Here is a 24,102-nt window from a genome sequence, read left to right on the forward strand (position 1 = left end):
CTGTTGAGGGGAGCGTCTTGCTCCCTCGGAAAGGGTTCGTAATCTTGGCGTCCTCCTTGATTCATGGCTGTATTTAGTGGACTATCTAACGGCCGTGACAAGGGGGGCATTTGCACAGGTTCGCCTGGTGTGCCAGTTATGCCCTTTTCTAGACAGGGACGCCCTCCGTACGGTCACTCATGCTCTCATTATCTCTCAGTTGGATTACTGCAATGCCCTCTACATGGGGCTGCCCTTGGGCTGCACCCGGAGGCTCCAACTGGTTCAGAATGCAGCCACGCGAGTAGTTACGGGTGTGTCCCGCTACTCCCATATAACACCACTATTGCGCAATCTGCACTGGTTGCCAGTGATCCTCCGGATCCGCTTCAAGATGCTGGTACTCACCTATAAAGCCCTTCATGACATGGGCCCAGGGTATTTTCAGGATCACCTCCTACCGGCCTCCAACCACCCAGTGCGCTCACATAGGGTTGCCCTCCTCCGGGTCCCCTCGGCCAGACAGTGTCGGCTGGAGGTCCCCAGGATGAGGGCGTTCTCTGTGGTTGCACTGACTCTCTGGAATGGGTTGCCCACTGGGCTCCGGACGGCCCCCGACCTCCGCACCTTCCGTACCGACCTAAAGACATGGCTCTTTCAGCAACTTCCCTGATCTGCCATGGATTTTAACTTGGGGATTTGGGGATTTTAATTGGTTTTTAATATTATTTAATGTTTATCTATTGTCGGGTTGTTTTATTGTTGTGAGCCGCCCCGAGTCCTATGGGAGAAGGGCGGCATATAAATCTGACAAATAAATAATAAATAAATAATGTGTTTTGCTTCTTTCTGGTTTACTGAGAAGTACGAGTCCATTCACTAAACCTTAATAATGTGCAAATCTAGACTTCCATGAAACCTGGATTAGCATTATATATATATAAACAGCAGCTTCAAAGTGGAAATCAGTGGGATGCATATATTTTCATCTGACTTAAGTGTAATACACAAAATTATCTGCTACAATGTCCTACCTGTCAATGACTACTTTAGCTTCAACCGCAACAACACATGAGCAAATAATAGATACAAACTTAAGGTAAACAGCTCCAAATTCAATTGCAGAAAATACAACTTCAGCAACAGAGTGGTCAATGCCTAGAATGTACTACCTGACTCTGTGGTTACTTCCCCAAACCCCCATAACTTTCTTAGACTGTCTACTGTTGACCTCACCCCATTCTTAAGAGGTCTGTAAGGGGCGTTCATAAACGCACCAGAGTATCTACCGTGCCTGTCCTAATGTTCCCATGTATTCATTCCCATGTTTATACATTTTATGTATTCACAATCATGTTTATACTTTTTCTGTAATCTTACACATGCTTGACAAAATAAATAAATAAAAATAAATACTTTAAACGTGTCTAAGCCTGGATTCGGTGCAGGAGAATCGGGTATTTTGGATCTGGCCATTAAATGGCCTTTTCTGCCATCTCTATTGCATTGCCAACATTCAGATGTTTCATCTGGGAGCCGAAAGGTCATTTTCACAGCCGCTTGAGGACTCACGTCACTCCCGATTTATACCTATTCAGATTATCTAATCTGGGTATTATTTCTTTATTTGCCAACCTCATCACAACAGGGATTGAAGCAAGCAAACAGCAAACCAGTCCTTAAATGGGAGCCAGCCCTTCCGCTTCCTCCCTCTTACTTCCCCCGCCTATGGATCCGCAGCTGCAATCGCGGAGTGTGGGGGGGGGGTGAGAAAAAAATCACCTGCCCTTGCACCTGCATTTGCTCGTCCAGCTCTACCTATCACGACTCCGCCCGCAGACATCCTGGAGCCAAGCCATGCCTTCTCTGGAGCTCTTGGGACCGTACCATTGAATGAAAGGCTTCCTCGAGAGGAGATTCCACTGGAATCCAGCTTAACAGGAAACCAGAATCAGGCCCAGATTCACCTATTTCCCAACAGACGCTGTGAAGGTTCCGCGGACGCCTCTTTCTTTGCGGTCGAATTTGAGAGGGCCGCGCTCCCTCCCTCCCTCCTTCCTTTCTGCCTTTAGAGCGAAGCAGGTGAAGGGAGCAGCCCTGCCTTAACCCCTCTGTGGAAAGACACCTCCAGCCGCGATTTCGTCAGCGGGGAAATTCAAACGCTTTGCATAAGCTTGCCTGAGCCCAGCCCCCGCCCGCCCCCGGATCCGGAGGCTATAAAATAGGAAGGCGCGCCGAGCGTAGCAGAAGAGTAGCGCTCTCCTTCGACGGCTAGCAGAAACCGGGCGTCAGTCCTTTACATCGCGTAAAAAACAACCCGGCATCAAAGACAGCTTGCTCCGTGACGGTGGACAAATGGCTGGTTGTAGCTCTCAGAGCCTCGGAGGCGCCCTGCTTTTCTTGGGTAAGCTGCCCTTCCTTCTTTTCGCTCCAGCCGCTGACCAACGACGTGAATGCCCCCGCCCGGTACAAACGAAAGGCATGATAGCTTACACTGCTTTCTATCCTATCATGTCTTTATTACCTCTTTTGCTAGTCATTGCCAGTCACTTAACTCAGAGGTCTCCAACCTTGGCAACTTTAAGACTTGTGGACTTCAACTTCCAGAATTCCACAGCCAGCTTCCACAGCAAAGCTGGCTGGAACTCTGGAAGTTGAAGTCCACAAGTCTTAAAGTTGCCAAGGTTGGAGACCCCTGAGTTAACTCCTCACCAAAGTGACTAGGTAACGTCTTAAAGGCAATAGGAAAGAGGAGAACCCTCCTTTAACACTGGTACAGTTAGAGCTGTCTGAGTCGCAAATTGGGAACAGTACACAGTTAATGCCATGGGGATGTGGCAAGTAGAGATGTTGCTGAGGCAAAGTTGCGTTGTGGTTCAATACAAGGGGCGCCATGTCCTAAGAGCGCTTATTGGTCATTCCATTGTTTCCTGCTGCAAATGCCCAATGATTTTGTTACAGAAGTAGAAAAAAATGTTAGCTTTACAGCGTCATTGTTTTTGGGGGTGATAGGATGGATACTTTTGGCTGGGCGCAAGGAAGAGAAAATATATCCCTGAGGATCCAGAGGCTGTATTTTACAGACTTTACCCAGAAAAAGATTATATGCTTCGACCAAATTTAATTTTTTTAATGCTGAATTTTTGGAGGCTGCAGAGATAAGATCATATCATTTCAAGACCTCTTTGCCTCAAAAGTTAAAGCATGGATAAATATTAACTTTCATGTGGCTGGTCCGTCTTCCCCAACCTAGAATAACAGAGTTGGAAGGGATCTTGGAGGTCTTCTAGTCCAACCTCCTGCTTAGGCAGGAAACCCTACACAGGGTTCAGACAAATAGTTATCCAATCTCTCCTTAAAAACTTCCAGTGTTGGAGCATTCACAACCTCTGGAGGCAAGTTGTTCCACTGATTAATTGTTCTATCTGCCAGGAAATTTCTCCTTTGTTCTAAATTGCTTCTCTCCTTGATTAGTTTCCACCCATTGCTTCTTGTTCTATCCTCAGGTGCTTTGGAGAATAGCTTGACTCCCTCTTCTTTGTGACAGCACCTGAGATATTGGAACACTGCTATCATGTCCCACTTCTCTTGTCCTTCTTTTCATCAAACTAGACATACCCAGTTCCTGCAACTGTTCTTTATATGTTTTAGCCTTCAGTCCCCTAATCATCTTTGTTGCTCTTCTCTGCATGCTTTCTAAAGTCTCAAAAACCTCTCCAAAAAAAGAAATGATAGATTATATTGTTTGGGAGAGAGAGAGAGAGAAGAATCGATCACCAAATTGCACAACAGCTATTTTCCATGAGGGGAATTCAATTCATGAATTTAAATACCAACTTAATTAATTCAGCCATCCCTTTTCCTTGAGTAGGCTTGAAAGATTGAAAATATCAAAAGAAACCCTGATTTCCCAATTCTCTTCAGGACTTGTCATGGAATTAAAACTAGGTTAGCCTTCTGATAAGTTTATAGCTAAACTTTCTTGGGAGAAAGTTTAGCTATAAACATGATTAAATTTGGCTGAGATTAAAGCTAAATTCTCGTTTGGTTAATAGCTTCTCCTTGAATAGGACTAGAATGCAGAATTCCATATAACTTCTAGATGGCAGCAATGGTGAGTCTTTGTTTCCATCTAATGGTCATCCAGAACTTGGTACCAAATCTGATACCATTTCCTTTCAAGTCCTACTTTGCTCTGTAAAGCATTTTCATGGCCTGAAGGGACTAGCATGGGGAGGTTTAGATGAGAAAGTCAGAATAACTAAGCCTCTTGTCACTCTTTTGGAGTAACATCTAAGAGAAAATTTGGAGATAAGATTATCCTAGAACCTGCAGATAAGAATTAGCCCCTGCCAAAGACCCTGTATCTCATTTCTGTTAACCTCTATTTTTCCTTGCAGTCATTCATGTAGGATCCCCATGGTCGCTTGGGAAATTCAAATTCATATTCAAATTCAAATTCAAATTCATATAGTTGTTCGCCATAATTTAATTTGGCCCTAACTATTAAAGACCCTATACAGGTCTAGGATATCACTTTGGATTGGATGATAAAGAAACTGGTATCCTTTGCAATTAATGCATAATTGGTTTAATAAGATCAGAACAGTCAGTCAGTATACTATACATCCTAGTACCTGTATCAGTGAAAGCTTCTGAGCTACCTCCAGTTATGTGCAGTTCTGGATATCAAATCATAAGTGACAGAATCAAGGTCTGTTATTTTCTTAGGATCACAGCTGTTGACACTCTTAGCCAGCAATATACCTATGCTTCAATTGATATTTAATCTTATGATGGGCCACGATGGCACAGTGGTTAGAATGCAGTACTGCAAGCTACTTCTGTTGCCTGCTGGCTGTCTGCAAATGGCAGATCGAATCTTACCAGGCTTCAAGGTTTACTCAGCCTTCCATCCTTCCGAGGTGGATAAAATGAGGACCCAAATTGTTGGGGGCAATATGCTAACTCTATAAACCTCTTAGAGAGGGCTGTAAAGCACTGTAAAACGGTATTTAAGTCTAAGTGCTATTGCTGTTAAGCTTTGTTGAATATGGTTTAGTGTCAAAAATTGAGTTTATCCAGTCCAAAAGTCAGAGGTTGTGTTCACACATTATGTTAAGCCAAGTATTTACAACCTAAAGAACCTGGCACCTCATACAATATTCAATAGTTCAGAGTATAGCTTCCAGAAAAGAATTGTTCATTTCTAATTTTGATAATAAACTTATTAAATACAAGAGGACCAATGCAATTTTATTTAATTTTAATTAAAATTGAATGATAGCTCTCGAGATAATATCTTTGCTAATTTACCTCATCAGTCATAGAAATTTCAGCAACTTTGTGATCTTCTGCTATTCAAGTTCAATTTTAAAATGTGTTCCTCAGTACAACATAAATTAAGGAAGTGATAAAATTACCAAGAATTGTGTTCAGTATTAGAAGTGCAAATTGCCTGGATCAACACTTCAACTCTTTGATTAAAAGATTTGTTAACTGAGTTGTTCAGTGGCTCAATAATTACTTTGGTTTGACTATCACTTTCTGCATATTTTCTGCACTTTGAGAAAATTCTGATCTTTTCTCAAAGAAATACAGCCACTAATTTCAACTCCTAATTATAGATCAGGTCTTTCTTCGTCTGCCAAACCCATCTCAACAGGAGGTGCTTAGTTTGTAGTTGTTGTTGTTTTACTCCAGGATAGGTAGTTTCTCCACCATCTTAATTTTATCCATTACGCAACATTCTGACCCAACACTAGAATGTAGGCAGTAGGAAAAGGGAAACCTGATGATAAAAGGAGTGCTGCTAAACATATTATACAACTACTGGGAATATTTTTGGTAGCAATTATGAGCCATCATCCTGGCATAAATTGGAGAACTTTGTTCTGCATAGTCTGTTCATGAAAGACACTGTTTAGGCAACAAAATTCTTCTTAGAAACTGCCTTCTGGCTACAGTTTCCAAACAGTTTCAGCTGCACCTTGAACTTCGAAACTACATAGTTTAGAATTGCTGAGGCCAAGGAGATGTATTCAAAATTTTAATTGCATGGTTGAATCAGTAATTTTTCTTCTCAGTGTTCAAGAATGTGATATTCTCCTTGTTTGCACCATTACCTCTATTGTCTTCCACAAGTCTTCATAAATTTGATTATGAGTCTAGAAATGGGGTAACTCCTTCTTTAACTTGAGATTTTCCTTAAATTAGGACTACTGTGTGTCAGTGGTGGCTGGGAATTTGTAGGTGGCACATTCTGTTATGTCAGCCTTTGAGGCAGTGGTGGGATTCAGCCACTTCGCACCACTTCGGGAGAACTGGTTGTTAACTTTCTGAGCAATTTGGCAAACTGGTTGTTGTAAGAAATCATTAGGGCAGAGAACTGGTTGTTAAATTACTTGAATCCCATCACTGCTTTGAGGTGAAGTAAAGTGGCATGAACAGTGAACTATTCACTGACATGACACAATGGAAACTTTCCATGATGACATGGAAACTTTTTCTGGAAGTGTCTATTCTCTTAAAGCTGTTTTGTTTTGTTTTTTAGGATGGCACCTAGTTCAAACCACTCTTAGTACAACAGTAATTCCGTTATGTGGAGTCAATAAGACTGAAAACTGTGTAACTACTGTAGGTAAGTTGGATTATTCTCTAGTATTCACTAAAATATCAGGATATTATCCAGATAATGAATAAAATAAACAAGTACTTCCAGTATCCTTAACAGTTGGCATATCTTCTGCTTCTTGGCACTTTTGCACTCATCATAGTCACATCTCCTTTCTGTCAAAATTAAAATTGTATTTCTTTGGAAATGAGATTTGTTTCTGAGTCTTGTTTCTGTTACATGTTCCACACATGCCAGGGATACAGATGGATGACACTAAATACACTTTTTTTTTTACTGTAAACGGCTTAAAGGCATCTATGGAAACTTTTGGGAATTCTTAATCAGCTTCCATTCCATTCCATTTTCCAATAGACTTTTCCGGAAATACTTCAGATGCTTTGTGCTCTAAAGTGCAAACAGTATGAAATGACCACATTAAATCTGGAAGCCCTTGTAATATCCAGATATTGAAAGAAAAGGGTTTTTTTTTAAATGTACTCAAAACAATTTTTAATAAGCCAACATCTTATCTTTCTGACAAGTATTTAATTATGGTTTTTCTAATGAGTAATACCATTTTGATTTTCTTTTAAAAAGAGACATCCTGAAATTGTAGAAAAATATTTTATATATTTTTTAAACCTACCTTTTTTTCTTTGTTACAATCCTATGAAATAAATAAGATTGAGAAAAAGCATCAATCTGGGCTATATATATTCCCAGCTGAGCCTGGATTTCCCCAGATCTAATTTTAAAGTTCTTACCCACTATGCCATCTAGCCTTGGCCTTCTGCCAATCCATGTTAAGGAAGAGAAAGTTTTATCCTTAACATGAAAAATAATTTGACTTTAGATTTTAGGAAGACCAAAGTAAGCATGCAGAAGATGCATTACACCAAGTTAAAGGAGGGACCCATTTTGCCCAGGATGGCTGACACCACAGCTTTTTAGACTTCAGTAGAGTCACCCTACCTGCATGTCTTTGATCCTTGAAGAAAGCCATGTCTTCACAGATGATAATGCAGGTTAGCTTTTATTTATGCATGTGTTTACTGTCATTCAAACAGGAACTGCTGTACCTATAACTCAGGTGGGAAGAGAGACAGAATGCAAGCCAGAATGGCGAAGTTACTGTTTCAATGGAATTTGCAGATACGCAGAGAGTTTGGACCGATATTACTGCAGGTAAAAGAGATGCTGTGAAGTAAAGTGTGGAAATGATGGTAATAACAATAAATAATGATGATAATGCTTAGCTTTTTAAGTAAGCACACTTTTCTTTAAAACTGCTGCTCCTGTCCCTCTACTTTGAAGACACAGAAATTCAGGAACTATTTTTCTTACCTCCATACCCCTCTAGAAGTTTGCTGTTAAATAGAAACTGGAACAGAATTAATGAAAGTTTTGATTACATTCTAGCTTGCTATTGGTCTTTCTCCTCCCTGCTTGAACTAATTATTGCATAGAAGTGTAGAAACCTTTGAAACTGTCAATAATTTTGAATTAACGATTATGAGTCATTGAATTGGCATTGACTCTTAATGTCCACACAGATTGATTTTCTCTATTCAACCTTATCTTCTCTGCTCAATCTGATTTTTTCAACACTTCTAATCCTAACACTAACCCCAACTAGCAAGATAGAAACAACAGGAATCCTAGAATACTTCAAAACTAGCCACAGTTCTCTGTTTTGTTGTGTTTTATCTTACTAGTTGGGGGAGAAAATCTTTGTGCATGAATGCTAACATTACTTGCCCTTTTGATTTAGAAAAAAAAATCTTACATCTGCTTATATTAGATAATATTTCTGGATATTGAAAAAGACCAAAGCTTTATTAGACACATGGCCCTGAGAGTCATTACTGGGACTGGACTGGAATTTTTTTTTCTTCCCTTTGGATGTCATTTTAGGCTGTAAGACTCAGCCAAGGGCAGGGAAGTGAGTCACATATTAAGAGCTTGTTTCAGGAGCTGCTAAATTGTCATCATCTTGGGTTTTTGTTTTTTGTTTTTGAAAGAGACTGGTTTGGAAGAAGAAGAGCACTGTTTTAAAATTGGAGAAAGAGGCTGAAACTATTCTGACAATTGAAAATACAAATGACATATAAGTTCTAGTAATGAAAGTCAAGGTACACAAAGAAACTAGGATTAAAATTAAAGATAAAGAAGACCAAACTAATGTCAACAGGTTCTTCAACCAGCCTTAAAATTGATAATAAAGATATTGAAGCGGTGGATAGCTTCTGTCTTTTATTCTTATCAAGAATAAAGCAATCAAGAAATATGCCACAGACTACACATGGTGGAGTTAGCCATGAAAGCTTGGAAAAGATTCAGATACTGGACTTTATCCATACTTACAAAGATCAGAATAATGGAGGCAATGTGGTTTCTCTGTGGAAGAGAAAATTGTTCTTTGAAGAAGCAAAATAAAAAGAATATGGATTCTTTTGAACATTGGTGTTGTAGAAGACCATGGATTCTTCTTCTTGTGCCATATCCGTCATTGGATGTTGGCGATCATGTTAACTATCCTATTTTTATCAACAGCCACACGAAAAAGTGCTGCTGAGTTTTGTCCAAACCAGTCCCTTAGATTTTGAAGCCATGATGTTTTTCTTCTGCCTGGACCTCGTTTGCCTTCAATCTTTCCCTGGAGGATTATGTGAAGTATTCCGTATTTTTCCGGGTGTTGCAACACATGTCCAAAAAGACCATGGATAGTAAAATATTATCCAAGTAAATGGATAATCAAACAAATCAATCCTCACAAGGTACAAATGATAAGCTTCAAATAGTCATACTTCAGATACGTACATTCTAAAGAAACCTGGAAAAGTCTATGCTATTAGGAAAAATGGAAGAAAAGAAAATAACATGCAGCAAGGTGGATGGATTCAGTTACAGCAACAATGGATATACTGTTAGAAGACTGAAAGATCAAGTAGGAGAGAGGCTTTTCTAGAGAAAATCTGTGTTGTCACTAAGAGTTTTTAGTAATTAGATGGCACATAATCATCAACTAAGGCTATCAACAGCTCATTCATTTATGTGTTCATAATGCATAGATATGAAAACAGCCTTCACAACCTAGTATCTTTCAGATTAATGAGATTAAAACTCTTATCCATAGCTTGCAGTGGTGAAATCCAGCAGGTTTTGACAGGTTCTGGAGAACCGGTAGTGGAAATTTTGAGCAGTTCGGAGAAGTGGCAAATACCACCTCTGGCTGGCCCCAGAGTGGGGTGGGAATGGAGAGTTTGCAATATCCTTCACCCAGGAGTGGGGAGGGAATGGGGATTTACAGTATCCTTCCCCTGCCACACCCACCAAGCCACACCCACAGAACCGGTAGTAAAAAATTGTGATTTCACCACTGACAGCTTGTATGGATACGTTTTTGCTAGAAGGGGATTGATAGCAGTTGTAGTCCAATATGTCCTGACGGAATTAGGTTGGAAAGGCTATTAGTACCTCTATGTTTCAAGTGTTTAATTTCATTTTAACTATTCTGGTATTGCTTAAAGCTGCAGTTCCCAAACTGCATCACAGCACTTTGCAATCAGAGTGAATTTGCAAGAGCCACATAGGATATTTGACTAATTAATAAACAGAATGACTAATGAGCATTGTGCCCCAGGGTGCAGACTGCACAGTTAGGGAACCACTAAGGGTGATGTGAAATGAGAAAGGTTGACAAACTGTGTCTTAAAAGAATTTTGGGGATCGTAATTTGTTGAGAACACCAATAAATCTGTTTCCTTTCCCAGAAGTTCAGTCCTTCGGATTCTCTCTTAAAAGGGAGTTACTATAATGTTGTACTTTGGTGGATACTTTGGAATAGCACTTCATTGTTGACTGTGGTCTCAACTTGCAATATCTTTGATACTAAAAACCCCAGTATTTCTAATGTTGACTTTTTCCTATCTCCCTTAGGTGTAAAGAGGGCTGGATTGGTGAACGATGTAGCCATTCAAATCTGAATCCGGTCATGAAACCCTTGAGCAATGAATACTTGGCATTTACTATCCTTGTGTGTCTATTTTTCTTCAGTGCAATTTTATTATCAATATACTTTTACCGAAGGTAAGCAACACTTTTGGAGATGGGATTGTAAACATTCCACAGCTTCTATTTCATAGTAATTCAAATACAAAGCTAGGCTGTTGCATTTCTTTTTGTATTTTCAGATATATACACCCCAAACTCTTCAAAGTGAATTTAGCAAACACATACACACACACACACACATACATAAGGATCTGAGATTGGGAATGAAGAACATTTTATCTGAAAAATTTCTGCATATCAAAAAGCTGTCAAAGGGACAGAAGCAAATTGGCTTTTTAAAATGCATTTTAAGAGTCTAATCTGATCTCATTTGCAGAATGTCATGATGGTATTAATAATTTTGTTTCCATTTCTGGACTTTATTCAGATCACTACATATGAATAATTTTTTACTGTTTTTAAATATGTCCTTTTGTAAAATTCAAGTAAAATTCAAGTAAAGCATCTGTGTATGGTGTGAAAACAGACTTTGATATTCAAAATGATATTCAAAATGATAAATTCAAAATGTTATAGCATATGCCTTCATGTCTTAATGTGCTAAAATGTAACTTTTGAAATCCTTCAATTAGAAAATAAGAGAAAGAGAATTCTGGAAAAAACAAAAATCACAGAACAGGGAAAGATGAAGGAATCTCATTGACATATCTACACCATTGCCTTTGTTTTTTGAACTTATTGTAATACCTTTTAAAGTACCTTAGAATCTAAGCTGTACGTTGAAGAAATAAAAGAAGATAATTTCATGACCTGCAATAGATTCAACTTATTTTATGTTCTTCTAAAGATGTTCTTTTTTCTCACAGGTATCTAAACAAGAAGGAGAGACTTGCTACAAACAAAAGCTATAAAGAGGTTGCTACAGATACTGAAAAAGAACAAAATCTTCTTCATGTGTGAAATAAAGATTAATTTAGAATCCATTTATTTAATAATATAAACACAAATATTTTATTAATATTTATAAGTGAAAGAATTTCAGTTTTGATCAGAGAAGAATATATGTAGAGGCCAAAGCACTATTTTTTATAAATGTCATTTATATTTGTATTTTATTTTTTATTCAATGCTATATCTATGGAATGTTTTCATAATTCAATTATGTCTTGCATTCATACCTGTGAACTGTTACATGTGAATGCATGTAAAATTTATTTTATCATGGTTATATTTAATGCACTACAAAATACTAAATGTTGCTGTTTTCTTTATTGGAAGAAAGGTTTTAATTGGAAAAGATTAGAAGGAATCTTCATTTGTTATAAAGATGACATTTTCCTAATCGTTCCAATTACCTGTTTCCTTAGAAATAAGAACAGAAAGTGTCATATTGTAAACTTGTGCACTTATTTATTTGTTCATTAAAATATTGTTTGCTTACCTGGCCTTTGAAAGAATTGGATATCTATAAAAGTTCAACAGCACAACTAAAGTAAACACAAAAAAACAAAACTTTCTTTAAAAGATGCAATAGAATTTCCATCAAAGTTACCCAAAATAAAAAATCAACATCTTAAATTATCTTAAAAATAGGCAGCGTTCTAAATACAGATAATACTAAATAAGGAAATACTAAGAAAAATAAGGAAATAAATCATTTTCAATGGGTTAGATCAGGGGTGTCAAACTCAATTTCATTGGAAGGCCGTGTTAGCATTATGATTGCCGTAAAAGGGCCAGTTGCATGTAAAACTATGATGGCTCACAGCAGCCAGGTAGGCATGACCGGATAGGTGTGGCTGAGTGGTCACACTGGGTTGCCGCTACTAAGTGTGGATGGCCGGATGGCCGGATAGCCGGCTCAATACTGCTCACTGGGCGCACCTGACTCAGGATGGCTGGGTCAGGACAGAACAAGTCGCAGTGGCTACCTTGACATGGAGACAGCTCGGTGCTTCACAAGCTCACCTCCCCAAACTGCTGGCAGCCAAATGCGTGCGCGTGTACACAGACACACACACAAACACTGCATTCCATGTTTGGGGACTTTTATCCACAAAGGAAGGAGAAGGCTTTCTCCCTAAGCCCAGGCATGATTGGCAGTTTGCTAGCTCAGATGTGGATAAGTTTCCAAGCTTGGAATGGTGTGTGGATATATGTACGCCAAAGGAGACGTTCTTCTCCCAATCCCAGACATCCTTGGCATTTCCCTGTCCAGTGCCCCCTCCAGCAAAGCAGGAGGTTCTGCCTTGACAGATCTCTGGAGAGCAAGAGGAAGAGGCAGGAGAGCAGTACTCCCTAGTCCTGCACGAGCGAGGCTGGCCTTTCTCAAAAAGGAATCCCCATTTCTAATCGTGCGCGGTAAGGATGTTACCTTGGTTTGTTGACCCACATGTTGGGAGAGGTTCCCGCCACCCCATTCTCTGCTAGCGCTGCTGCCACTGACAAGACACATGAAGAAGTGAGGACGTAACTACTCAATCACCTCCTACTAGTCTCCTTGCGGGCCAGATCTAAACCAGGGGCGGGTTCCAAATCCCGTTAATCCTGGTTCACTCACTTGTGCATGGCGGAGCCTCCCGCTGCCACTGCTACCGGTTCGCCCAATCCGGTGTGAACCGGTAACAACCCACCACTGATCTAAACACATTATAGGCTGGATCTTGGTCATGACCCTTGAGTTTGACATGTCTATGTTAAATAGTGACACTGCAGTTAAACAGAATGAGAAAATGAGTTTGGAAAGAAATTTCAATTGGAAATTCAGTCTTGCATATGCATATGAAGCAATAACAAAGATTCAAGAGGCAGCTGGAGAAAGGTAATTGAATGAGATAATGGAATGTAGAGATAGACTTGCGTGATACCAGCAAAGAAGTGGCTATGAAATCTATGTGATTTAAACATGTGACTCGGGTGGGTTCTACTTACCTTTACTACTGGTTTGTAGTGGGGCCGCGCGCAAGCACAGAAGCTTCTGCACATACGCAGAAGCGTTTTGATGACGTCGGGGTCAGTGGGCGGAGCCTCCCGCCAGTTTTACTACCAGTTCTATAGAACCAGTGCAAACCGGGGGCAACCCACCACTGATGTGACTTCATAACAATGTATAGGGAAGAAATAAAAACCACTCTGGTGCTTTGAAGGATACAAAGACAAAGAAGCATAACAGAACATGGGCTGGAGAATTCCGGAAGCTGACATCCAACATCTTAGAGTTGCTTAGGATGAGAAAAACTGCTCTGAAAATACTGGAAGCATAATTAAATATATAGGAAGGGAACCATTCAAAGTTAACTGAGATCCTAACATAAAGAGAGTAAACCAAGAGAGTTGCTTTAAAATAATTGTGTTTGCCTAAGATTAAATCGAACAAAAGGGAGGATGCTGGGCTCCATCCTGCCTCAGCATGCCCACCATTCGCCCACAGCTGAACCTCTTCAGATTTGCCCTGGCGTGAGTTATGCAGGAGGGTGGGAGAATTGAAGCAGAATCCACTGCCTGGCCTCAGCCCCACACTGCACCTGTTTCTGCAGCCACCAGCCCAAAGGAAGGAACTGAGGGTTTTTTTCCACATTTCCAGGCTGTGTGGACAGAACTCCCCATCCCCATCCCGCCTGGTTACCACCTCTCCCCAAGCATGATGCAAAGTGCAGAGAACCTTCCTGATTCCACAGAAAATCTCACTGCAAAAGGAAATTGTGCCTTTTGTGCCACCAGGCGCTGTTCAAATGAAATTAGGGGTTGGATTGTCAAAAGGGTGGTGATGGTATCTTCTGCCCTTCCCCATAGTTTGCAGGACGGGGAGTTCAACTTAGTCATCTGGGTCTCAAAAAGGGGCGAGGTTGCCTTAAATTTGGAGGGTGGACCCCTGCAAAAGCTGGACCTTTCGATACCTCTATTGAGGATGGATGAGTGATGTTGGTCTGGCGGGTCATCTGATTCTAGGGTTATGCTTTTAGGAAGGTTTTTATTTTGTTTTATTACTTTGTTTTATTTTTTCAGTTCAATTCAGAATAGAACTGGAAGGGACTTTGGAGGTCTTCTAATCCAACCCAATTGCTCAAGCAGGAGAGCCTATACCATTTCAGACAAGTGACTGTCCAGTCTCTTCTTAAAAACCTCTAGTTATGAAGCACCCACAACTTCTGAAGGCAACCTGTTCCACCGGTTAATTGTTCTCACTGCTAAGAAGTCTCTCGTTAATTCCAGGTTGCTTCTCTCCTTGATTAGTTTCCATCCATTGTTTCTTGTCCTGCCCTCTGGTGCTTTGGAAAATAAGTTGATGCCCTCTTCTTTGTGGCAGCCCCTCAAATACTGGAATACTGCTATCATGTCCTTCTTTTCTCTAGACTAGTCATTCCCAATTCCTGCAACCGTTCTTCATATGTTTTTGTCTCCAGGCTCTTCTCTGCATTTTTTCCAAAGCTTCAACATCTTTTTTGTAATGTGGTGACTAAAACTGGATGCAGCTTTCCGGGTGTGGTTTTATAAAGCGGAACTAATGCTTTACATATTTTTGATTCTATGCCTTTGTTTATGCAACGAAGGATTGTATTGGCTTTTTTGGCTGCTCCAAATAAAAAATAGGTAATTTTTTATTTTATTTTATTTGGTTATACATTTATTTTATTTTATTTTAAATCAAATCGATTAGTCTCAGAGTTGAGCTATTTTGGGGTGGGGTTGGGACAAACTAATAGGACTTCAAGGGATTTTTGTTCCTGAGTGTCATTGCTCTAGATGTCTTACACTTGAACCATCTTTCTTTTCTTTAGATTAAAGGAAGGTGTCTCACTGCTAAAGGAACTAATCTATCGGCAGAAATCCCACTGCACTCTGTGAATAACGTAGATGATCATATTATACTGAAGTGCACAAATTGCAGCCCACGGAACACATGCAGCTCCCTTTATGAACCAACCCGCCCCCAAAAATGGTAGATTCCTGTATTCTTTATTCTGCATTCTCCACTACATATGAGATTTGGAGTGGAATGGGAGATGTCTGTAAAAGTTTTTTTTTTCTTGTCACTTTTTTTTCTTTATCAATTGACACTTGAGGTATGGAGGTCAACATAAGAAAGCAGGTATTAGTACTTATTTCTTCAATAATTCATGACAAGCACTAAGATTAATAATCACTTAATTTCATTTTAGTTTTCCATCTACTTTTTAATTTTATATGGACATCCACCTCCTTTTGCTAGTTTGGTCCTTGATCCAGTGAAATCTCCAAATGCTTGCTTTGTGAATAAGCCTATTCCAACCTCTTCACATATTTCAGCTATTATATGATAGAGACTCTATTGCCTTTTCAACTCAGAAGATCAACTCCGATGATACAGATAATGTTCTGTATCACAGTGAACTGATAGATCAAACTAGATCTCATTTTGTGGTCCCATGATTCTTTGAAAGACTTCAGTTTGCAGTAAATGGAGGCTTCTCAATTTTATTCCCAGAGGATTGTAAAGCAGAATAGATTTTATTTTGCACAAGACCTTACTTACAATAGAGAGTTTTGATAAACTCACAATCATATTTGCCACTACCGGTTTGTGTCTGAAAAACAATAATGAAGTTGACATGCCCTCCTCCACTAGAGGCTGCTACAGTACCACACAAGAAAACAAAAACAAAAATTTTTTTGAGCCTGAACATAGAACATGTGAATTAAGACAATTATATATTTCTTAAATGAAAGAATTCAAATATTCTCTTAAACTAGCTAAAGAAGATCATTTGGCTTGAAGTGTAATAATCTGACACAGGGTTTTATTTTGTTTCTTTTGTCCATCACTCACATTTGAGGGATTAGCATGTTTAGCAGATATCTTTAACAATTTTTTTGATTGTTTATTTGTAAACTATACAGCTCTCCTCTCCGAATTATCTGAAATTGGCCAAACATAATGGAATATTCAAAGACTGACAGCTGTCTAAAAATGATCATTCCAATGTTCATCTGAGCTGTTCAACAATAACAAGATTCCTTATTTGGTTGCCTTTCAGTTACCATAAATTCAAGGGCTATAATTCACCAGTGATGCTTTTGTACTGCTTGTAATCCTTGAGACACACAGGATGTATTTTATTAAACAGGAGGTTAAATATTTCAGATTAAATCAATTGTCTGGCTTTATTCTGAGCAGAAACTCCAGAATTCAGTACCTCCCCTTGTGGAAAATGTCGCAGTGCTGTGGCAAAAATATTTCAAGTTGCTGACATCACAAAAGTAACAGCAATATCAGGTGTTCCTGGCAAACAATATAATTTCCAAGGAGGCTTCAAACAAACATGTCAGCAACAGCAGCACAAAATTCCTGAAATGACTTCCTTTATTTACAGTATTTAATTCTTTCAGGAGGTGGAGTGTGGAGTGAGGGGGAGAGCCTCCCCTAAGATGTGTGAATCATTATGTTTTGTTCTAGGCTTTGTCCTAGTAAATCTACATATCTGAAAAACCAGTGCCCAAAATTAGTTTTGGCAACCGGTACAGAGGAAAGAATTTTTACTTAGTTTAACTCTCCTTGAATAAACAAGTTCAGTATGTTAAAATTAAGCCTAAATTCCATTTCCAGTAATTCTGAAAGAAATAATAATTAGGAAAAGAAAAAGAATATTCTGAAGAATGTTTCAGCAATTTAAAAAACCCCCAACAATTAGCAATTGCCAAGTTCAGGAATATTCAAAGTGGTGTTGGATTATACTTTTCTAGAGAACATTGATTTGCAACTATTTGCGTTCTAAGACAAGACATTCCTTCAGCATTCCTATGTATCATCTAGATCAGTGATGGCGAACCTTTTCGGCGAACCAAGTGCCCAAACTGGAACGCATGCGGGCAGGTCTGCACACGTGCGTGTATGTGCCGCACCAGAAACCCAAAGACCAGCTGGCCAGTATTCATGTGCACACCGGAAACCAGAAGAGCAGCTGGCAACAGCATGTGTGCCCACAGAGAGGGCTCTGACAAGAGAATCAATGTAGAAGCTAACAGTAAAATCACAACTCATAGCCACATGATGACTTGCTTAAAGGCCACAATGGAATCATTTATCCCAATTTTGGTCACTACCTGAAGTGTCATAATGAAATCCCAATGAACTTCCCACACAAAAAACAAACAAGGGCTAAATATGAAAAGGGGTTCAATATGAAAGTTAAAAACACCCTGTGGAATAATTCCTTTTTCAGTAAATTCACCCTTCATACAGAGGCATTTCCTCAGCATTTTCACTGCCATAGGAAAGCAGCACCTTCTAGGCTCGGTGCTCCTCACCTCCTAGAAATGTGGAGCTACATTAAGACATGATTTGATCTTATACAGCTCATTAGTTTTCAGAGCTGGAACCTTGGTCAACCTCTCTGTGATGTACAAACATTATTAGCACCATTACATCATTACACTCCATCAGTGGTCATCTGGAGATTCTAATATGCCAATGCATCCACCTTTAGCAATATATAAATATATAAATTTAGGGATACTGCGTCCCTAAAGGGATGCAGTATCCTCCATCCCACATGCTGAGGTAGACGAGGTGCCTCGATAGAAAAACACTTAATCTCTCCCCTGGCTCACGCTCATGAAGGGAGGAGAATTGTGGCGCAGAGGTTAATACAATTGCCTAACATGCAGGCAGCCAAGTTCAAATCCAAGTAAGGGTATAGCTAACTGATGAGAGCTGAATAGTTTGAAATAGATCTATACTAATCTCCCTTTATTTCTTTATCAGCAAAATATAAATTTGGTATAAAATGGTTTGTCGTGAATGCGACTGCTTGAGGGCTCCTGGATTGGAGCTGAAAGGTGAAAGGGATGCAGTATGTTCCCTCCCACATGCTGGGCTAGACCAGGTGCCTCAATATATTCCTTGTCTTTTTGCTTCTTCTCCCTTGTACTACTCTGGTGACATTCCGTTATGCAGACTGGCTGAGGATGGACAGTTGCATTCAATGAGAAAGTCACATGACACACAACAATTGGCAAAGATAACACAAGTGCCTAAAGCAAGGGAAATTGTCCCAACTGTACTGGGTCCAAGGTATTTTCCACCATCATCACTAATCTCAGTAGAGTTCTTGACTGAACTGCCTCTAGATCAGTGGCTCTCAACCTTTTGGGCATCAGGGACCAGTTACATGGAGAGATGTTATTCCCCGGACCAGAGGGGGTGTGGTTTCATGTGCTGCCTGCATCTGACGGATGAGGCTTCACTTGTTTGCGCAGCCCGGTTGCTGGCATGCCACAGTTCAGTGCGGGTCCACAGCCTGGACGTTGGGGACTCCTGCTCTATATATTAAGAGGAAGGAGGGGGGGAAATGGAATGGTGTCCCAGGAGAGGAGAAAAAGAACTAGTGTAAGCTTGGCTTTTAAAGAATACATGACATTTCATTCATGAAAAACTACACCAAACATTGGTAATAAAAATATTGTTTTCTGATTTTGCATAAACCAAACAATTAGGTTAGGAATTTCTTTCAGATAATGCTAGTGTACTTGAAGAGATAAATGGCTGAGGAAACATAAATACCTTTCAACCTTACCCATATCAGTACCATTAGAGATAGCTTTCATAATTTCCAAAACAATATAGACAGCCCAAAAGATTACAATCCTATGAAACAAACAAAATCTTTAAAAAATCATGACATTTATGTAGTTACTTACTGAGCACATCTAAATTATATTAAAGTAACCAAAATATCTTTACTATCCCCAAGGCATTTCACAATTTTTGAGCACCCCTAATATCGGGAAATTGAAAGTTTAAAAATTTGACACGCCCTAAAATTGAAGTAGCACAAATCCAAAGGATGCATTATTGCTGATAATTCTGGCAAGTCACACTGTCCAACATCTTCTGTAAATAAACTTGAATCAAATGGACTGATGGGGGTGGAGTGCTTATACCAATCCATGGTAAGGTGTCTAGCATCGTAATCACACAGAGTGGCAGGCAGCAAAGCATCTTGAAATCAGCTCCAGACTTCTGGTTAGTCCAGCTACATTCCTCAAACATTCATTCTGTCACATAAAAAGAATCCTTTTTGCCACAGTCAAAGTTTGCAGGTATGCTTGGGTTGACTATGCAAACAACAAGGGTGTCTGTAAAAATTTGCTGAGTTTCATTCTGAAATTGAATTCTTCAAGCATTGCAGACAGTTGTAATGAAATAGAATGGATTTCATCTTTGTTCTAACCCCTACAATTCAAATATACGAGCCAAATAAAGGTAAGACTAGGAAAACCACTTGGATGACTACATAGATTTAAAAAGTGGAAAAGTAACATTCTCTATCTTCCAGGTCATCAGCACATTCCTGGGTGTGTACTACAGTATCAACCCACAAACACAAAACATCTCAGCCCCTTCTTTTCAGAATTAAAACTACATCCAGTTGATTTTTTAATAATGAATGTGACCTTTGGAATAATAAGTTGAAAAGTTTAAAATGCCTTTGAATTCATTACAATGGTACACATTTTACAAAACTATCTTGATCTCAAAATGCATTTAAATCAATAACAATGTTTTATTTTTTTATTGATCATATCAGAAAAATAGTAGCAAAAACTAGTTGTAATTATCTTGTTGAACATGTAATCTTGGTAGCTGAAAAATAAATTGATATGATTTTGGCATGTCCTATTATTGCTACAAATTGATCTGAAACTCATAGGAGTGTTAACATTACAGTAATTACAGGGCTCATACCAGAGGTGGGTTTCAACAGGTTCTGACCAGTTCTGGAGAACCGGTAGTGGAAATTTGAGTGGTTCGGAAAACCAGTAGTAAAAATTCTGACTGGCCCCTCCCCCATCTATTCTCTGCCTCCCAAGTCCCAGCTGATCAGGAGGAAATGGGGATTTTGCAGTAACCATCCCCTGGAGTGGGGTGGGAATGGAGATTTTACAGTATCCTTCCCCTGCCATGCCCACCAAGCCACACCCACCAAGCCACACCCACAGAACCGGTAGTTTAAAAAAATTGAAACCTACCACTGGCTCATACATATTTTTGGCAACATTCTGGATGTATGAAAACTATTGAAGTAAATTATTATGAAGTTATTATGAGAGCTAGTTTGGTCCAATGGTTAGCTAGAAAACTTGACTTGAATTCTAATCCCACCTCAGGCATGGGCCAGTCTCTCTCTCTCTCTCTCTCTCTCTCTCTCTCTCTCTCTCTCTCTCTCTCTCTCTCTCTCTCTCTCTCTCTCTCTAATCTATCTATATCTCAGCATATAATGTCACACTTGGCTAACAATCCAGCCACTCAATTCCTCTCACAACCGAAGGATCAACACTTGTTTTCCAGCAATTTCCAGGAAAACTGCTACAAAGAAAAAATATTAGCTTCAATTATTATACAGTAGTGAAAGTAGTGAAAGAAAAAATATTAGCTTCAATTATTATACAGTAGTGAAATTGTATAAATCTACAATTGGATTGCAGCAGCAGTTGTCGATGTGTAGTCTTTATTAATGTTCCAGATCGCTTTTTTAATACAGAGAATATACAATAGGAAGGGGATTTTCAAGGAATTGGGTCAAATTTCCACATGTTATTGGGGGATAGATTGTATCTATGATTTATAAGTAAATTCTGTTTTCATGGCAAGATCATATTAGAGTCACAACATTTAAAAAATACAACACACCATTAATACATGTAACAAGTATGTTAGTATGTACATATACAGAAGGAAGAAATCCTATAAAGTTAACATTTCATAAAAATGACTAAAGGATTTCTACAAGCTAAGGCTTGTAATAAATGTCTCTTCTGCTTTTGAAATAACTGGCTATTAGTCGTTCAATAAGGATACCTCGCTGTCATCATGAGTGGAGTTTTTCAGAATAACAAGTGGAAATATTAGCTCTGATCACCAGTCCGCATACAGTGGACAAAGGGATGATGGTTGTTTTTTTTGGTTTGTTTTTTTGTTTTTCTGTTTCTAGCCTGTGGAATTATCCTCCCTTGAGATTTTTTAAATTGTTCAATTTATTTAGAAGAACATTTAAGTTGTTATTACAGTCAGCATTTTAAAATGAATTTTGCATTTTAATTTCTGCAATTTATATGTTTTATTATATGTATATATTTTTCAAATTTCATTTTTACTTACTAAAATTATTTAACTGTTGTTTTAACACTGTGGATGATATGTGTAACTGATAGTAACCTGATTGATGCAAATCTAATAAATAAAGAATTGCCTATATCTGGTTTTACTGTATCTTATGCACACAATATAAATTTATGACATTTAAAACCATCTATTTCAACTATATCAAATTCTTCCAGTTAGGAAGAAACATTTCTAAATTAATTAATCTTTACTGAATACAACTGGTACAGCTGTGCACCAGCCCCGATTATGGGGATATCGCGAAGTCTCTCAAAATACTTTTTAATATGAATTTTGATCCAGTCCCAGGAATAAAAAGGTTAAAAACTATCAATTGAACTAATTTATATTAGATATTAAATTGCTGGCAGAGATGCAGAATATGAACTTTGTTTTTGCTTTAAAGATAGCCCTTGACTTAAGGCCACAATTGAGCCCAACATTTCCACTGCTAAACCAGATAGTTATTAAGCTAGTTTTGCCTCATTTAATGACCTTTCTTGTCACAGTTATTAAGAGAATCGCTGCAGTTGTGAAATTGGTAACCTGGTTGTTAAGTGAATCTGATTTCTCCACTGACTTTGCTTGTCAGGAGGTTGCAAAAGGTGATCATATGAGTCTGGGACACTGCAACTGTCATAAATACATGCCAGTTGCCCAACATCTGAAATTTGATCACGTAATCATGGGGATGCTGTAACAGTAGTAAATGTGAGAATTGGTCATAAGTCACTTCTTTCAGGGCCTTTGTAACTCTGAGTGATCACTAAATGAATGGTTGTAAGTCAAGGATTACTTGTATTTGAAAGTTATTTGGGGGAAAGAACTTGCTAGAGAGATGAGAAAGAAGAATTCTAATACCCAGTACTTCCTTTTAGATGTTGATTGATCAATGAAACAGAACCATTATTATATGTGGCAATCACTAGGAATCACTTACTTGTTGAAATTTTTGCAACAATAGGTCACATTCAAGAAGGTTTTTCAATATATTTCTCAATGTCATGTACTCAGGCTAGAGATCAGGTTAGTAGACATCCAAGACATAGGCTGGCTAAAAGCCAAAAGTTTAGTAATTCAGATGGAGAATTTCAAGACAGCCATCCAGACTAAGAAAAGCACTTTTGTATGAGCTCAGGGTTGGGTCACTAATATAACCTGACTTCCACTAGGAAGTTTAAGAGTTATGATGGCTGAAAATTCAGAATCAATTCTTTTATGTGTTATTCCTCTATCTCTCTATCTGGTTGCATTTTTACAACATTTTGGTATTTTATAATGGTTCTAATTCGCTATTCCAAAGGAACTTGTCTGTCTCTCTGTCTGTCTGTCTCTTATCTCTATCCCTATATCTAAGTTTTAAAATAAAGCCTTCCTACAGACATCTTTATTATCCTGTATATGAGAAAAGGCAAATTATAATGGGTCTGTCCTTGAAGAGTGTCTGGAAACTTTGGCTGCCTTAAAATGCAATGATCCTCAGTTTTACACAAGCCCAGGTTTGTATGTGTCACCCCTTTTGGAGGAGCAGCATTGGTTACTGATCTACTTCTGGGTGCAATTAAAGGTGCTGGTTACAGTATCACCTTTAAAGCCCTACAAGCAGTAGTGGGTTTTAAATCCCATCGCTACCGGTTCGCTCGTGGGCACTAGGGCACTCATGTGACGCTTCTGCGCAGAGTTGTCTGGGCAGGTGGGTGGAGCCTCCTACCAGTTCACCCCATGTGGGGCGAACCGGTAGCAACCCACCATTGCCTACAAGAGTTTTTTTGAAGGAATGCCTTTCCTTAGTTACATCTACTTGACTCATCAGAATGAGAAGGCAGGACATGTTGCATGTTCTATTTAGAGGGAAATATATCTGTTGCCCCCCTCCCTCAAAAGGGCCTTCTCAGTGGTAGCTTCCTCTCTATGGAATATCATTGCTCTAGAGATAAGATTGTTTCTTACCTTGTTACTTTTCCAGAAGGCTGTGAAGATGTGATTCCATCTGCAGGCTTGGTGACTTAATCAATCAAGTAGTTGATATGACTGTATTTGTTGCCGCTATCGGTGGGGGAATTGTAGGCTTTGGATATTTTGTTGATGTTATAAACTTCCAGGAACCAACATGTGTGACTTAGGCAGTCATACATGTTTAATTAATCAATTAATTAATTAATAATTCAGGGCGGGCAATTCTTTGTGGCTGAATGGTTGACCGCAGCAATGTAATTAAGCAGTAATGTAGTAAGCAAAACTGGGATTTCTGGTTTGTTAATCTTTTTCTTTAAGTTTTTAAAGGGACAGATTGGGACTGCTTCTAAAACTGTACTAAACTCATCTAATCATTTACATGATTATTTCCCCAATT

The 24,102-nt window shown here is 39.0% G+C and overlaps 1 protein-coding gene across 1 annotated transcript; it reads left to right on the top strand.

Moving 5' to 3' along the window:
• The first annotated feature begins 2,230 nt into the window (after positions 1-2,230).
• On the top strand, positions 2,231-12,049 carry LOC117664799 (proepiregulin-like). Its single transcript, XM_034416125.2, has 5 exons — positions 2,231-2,383; positions 6,533-6,619; positions 7,663-7,780; positions 10,535-10,684; positions 11,476-12,049. The coding sequence occupies exons 1-5, from the start codon at positions 2,335-2,337 to the stop codon at positions 11,567-11,569; spliced, it is 498 nt and encodes a 165-aa protein (XP_034272016.1). The 5' UTR covers positions 2,231-2,334; the 3' UTR covers positions 11,570-12,049.
• Positions 12,050-24,102: the final 12,053 nt, after the last annotated feature.

The sequence above is a fragment of the Pantherophis guttatus genome, chromosome 4 (assembly GCF_059756535.1).
Source record: "Pantherophis guttatus breed Tessera chromosome 4, ASM5975653v1, whole genome shotgun sequence".
In the NCBI taxonomy this organism is placed as follows: domain Eukaryota; kingdom Metazoa; phylum Chordata; class Lepidosauria; order Squamata; family Colubridae; genus Pantherophis; species Pantherophis guttatus.

Coding starts and splice junctions, on each gene's coding strand:
- LOC117664799 (XM_034416125.2), top strand. CDS start 2,335: ATGGCTGGTTGTAGCTCTCAGAGCCTCGGAGGCGCCCTGCTTTTCTTG. Junction 2,384..6,532: donor AGGCGCCCTGCTTTTCTTGG/GTAAGCTGCCCT, acceptor TTTGTTTTTTAG/GATGGCACCTAGTTCAAACC. Junction 7,781..10,534: donor TTGGACCGATATTACTGCAG/GTAAAAGAGATG, acceptor TATCTCCCTTAG/GTGTAAAGAGGGCTGGATTG.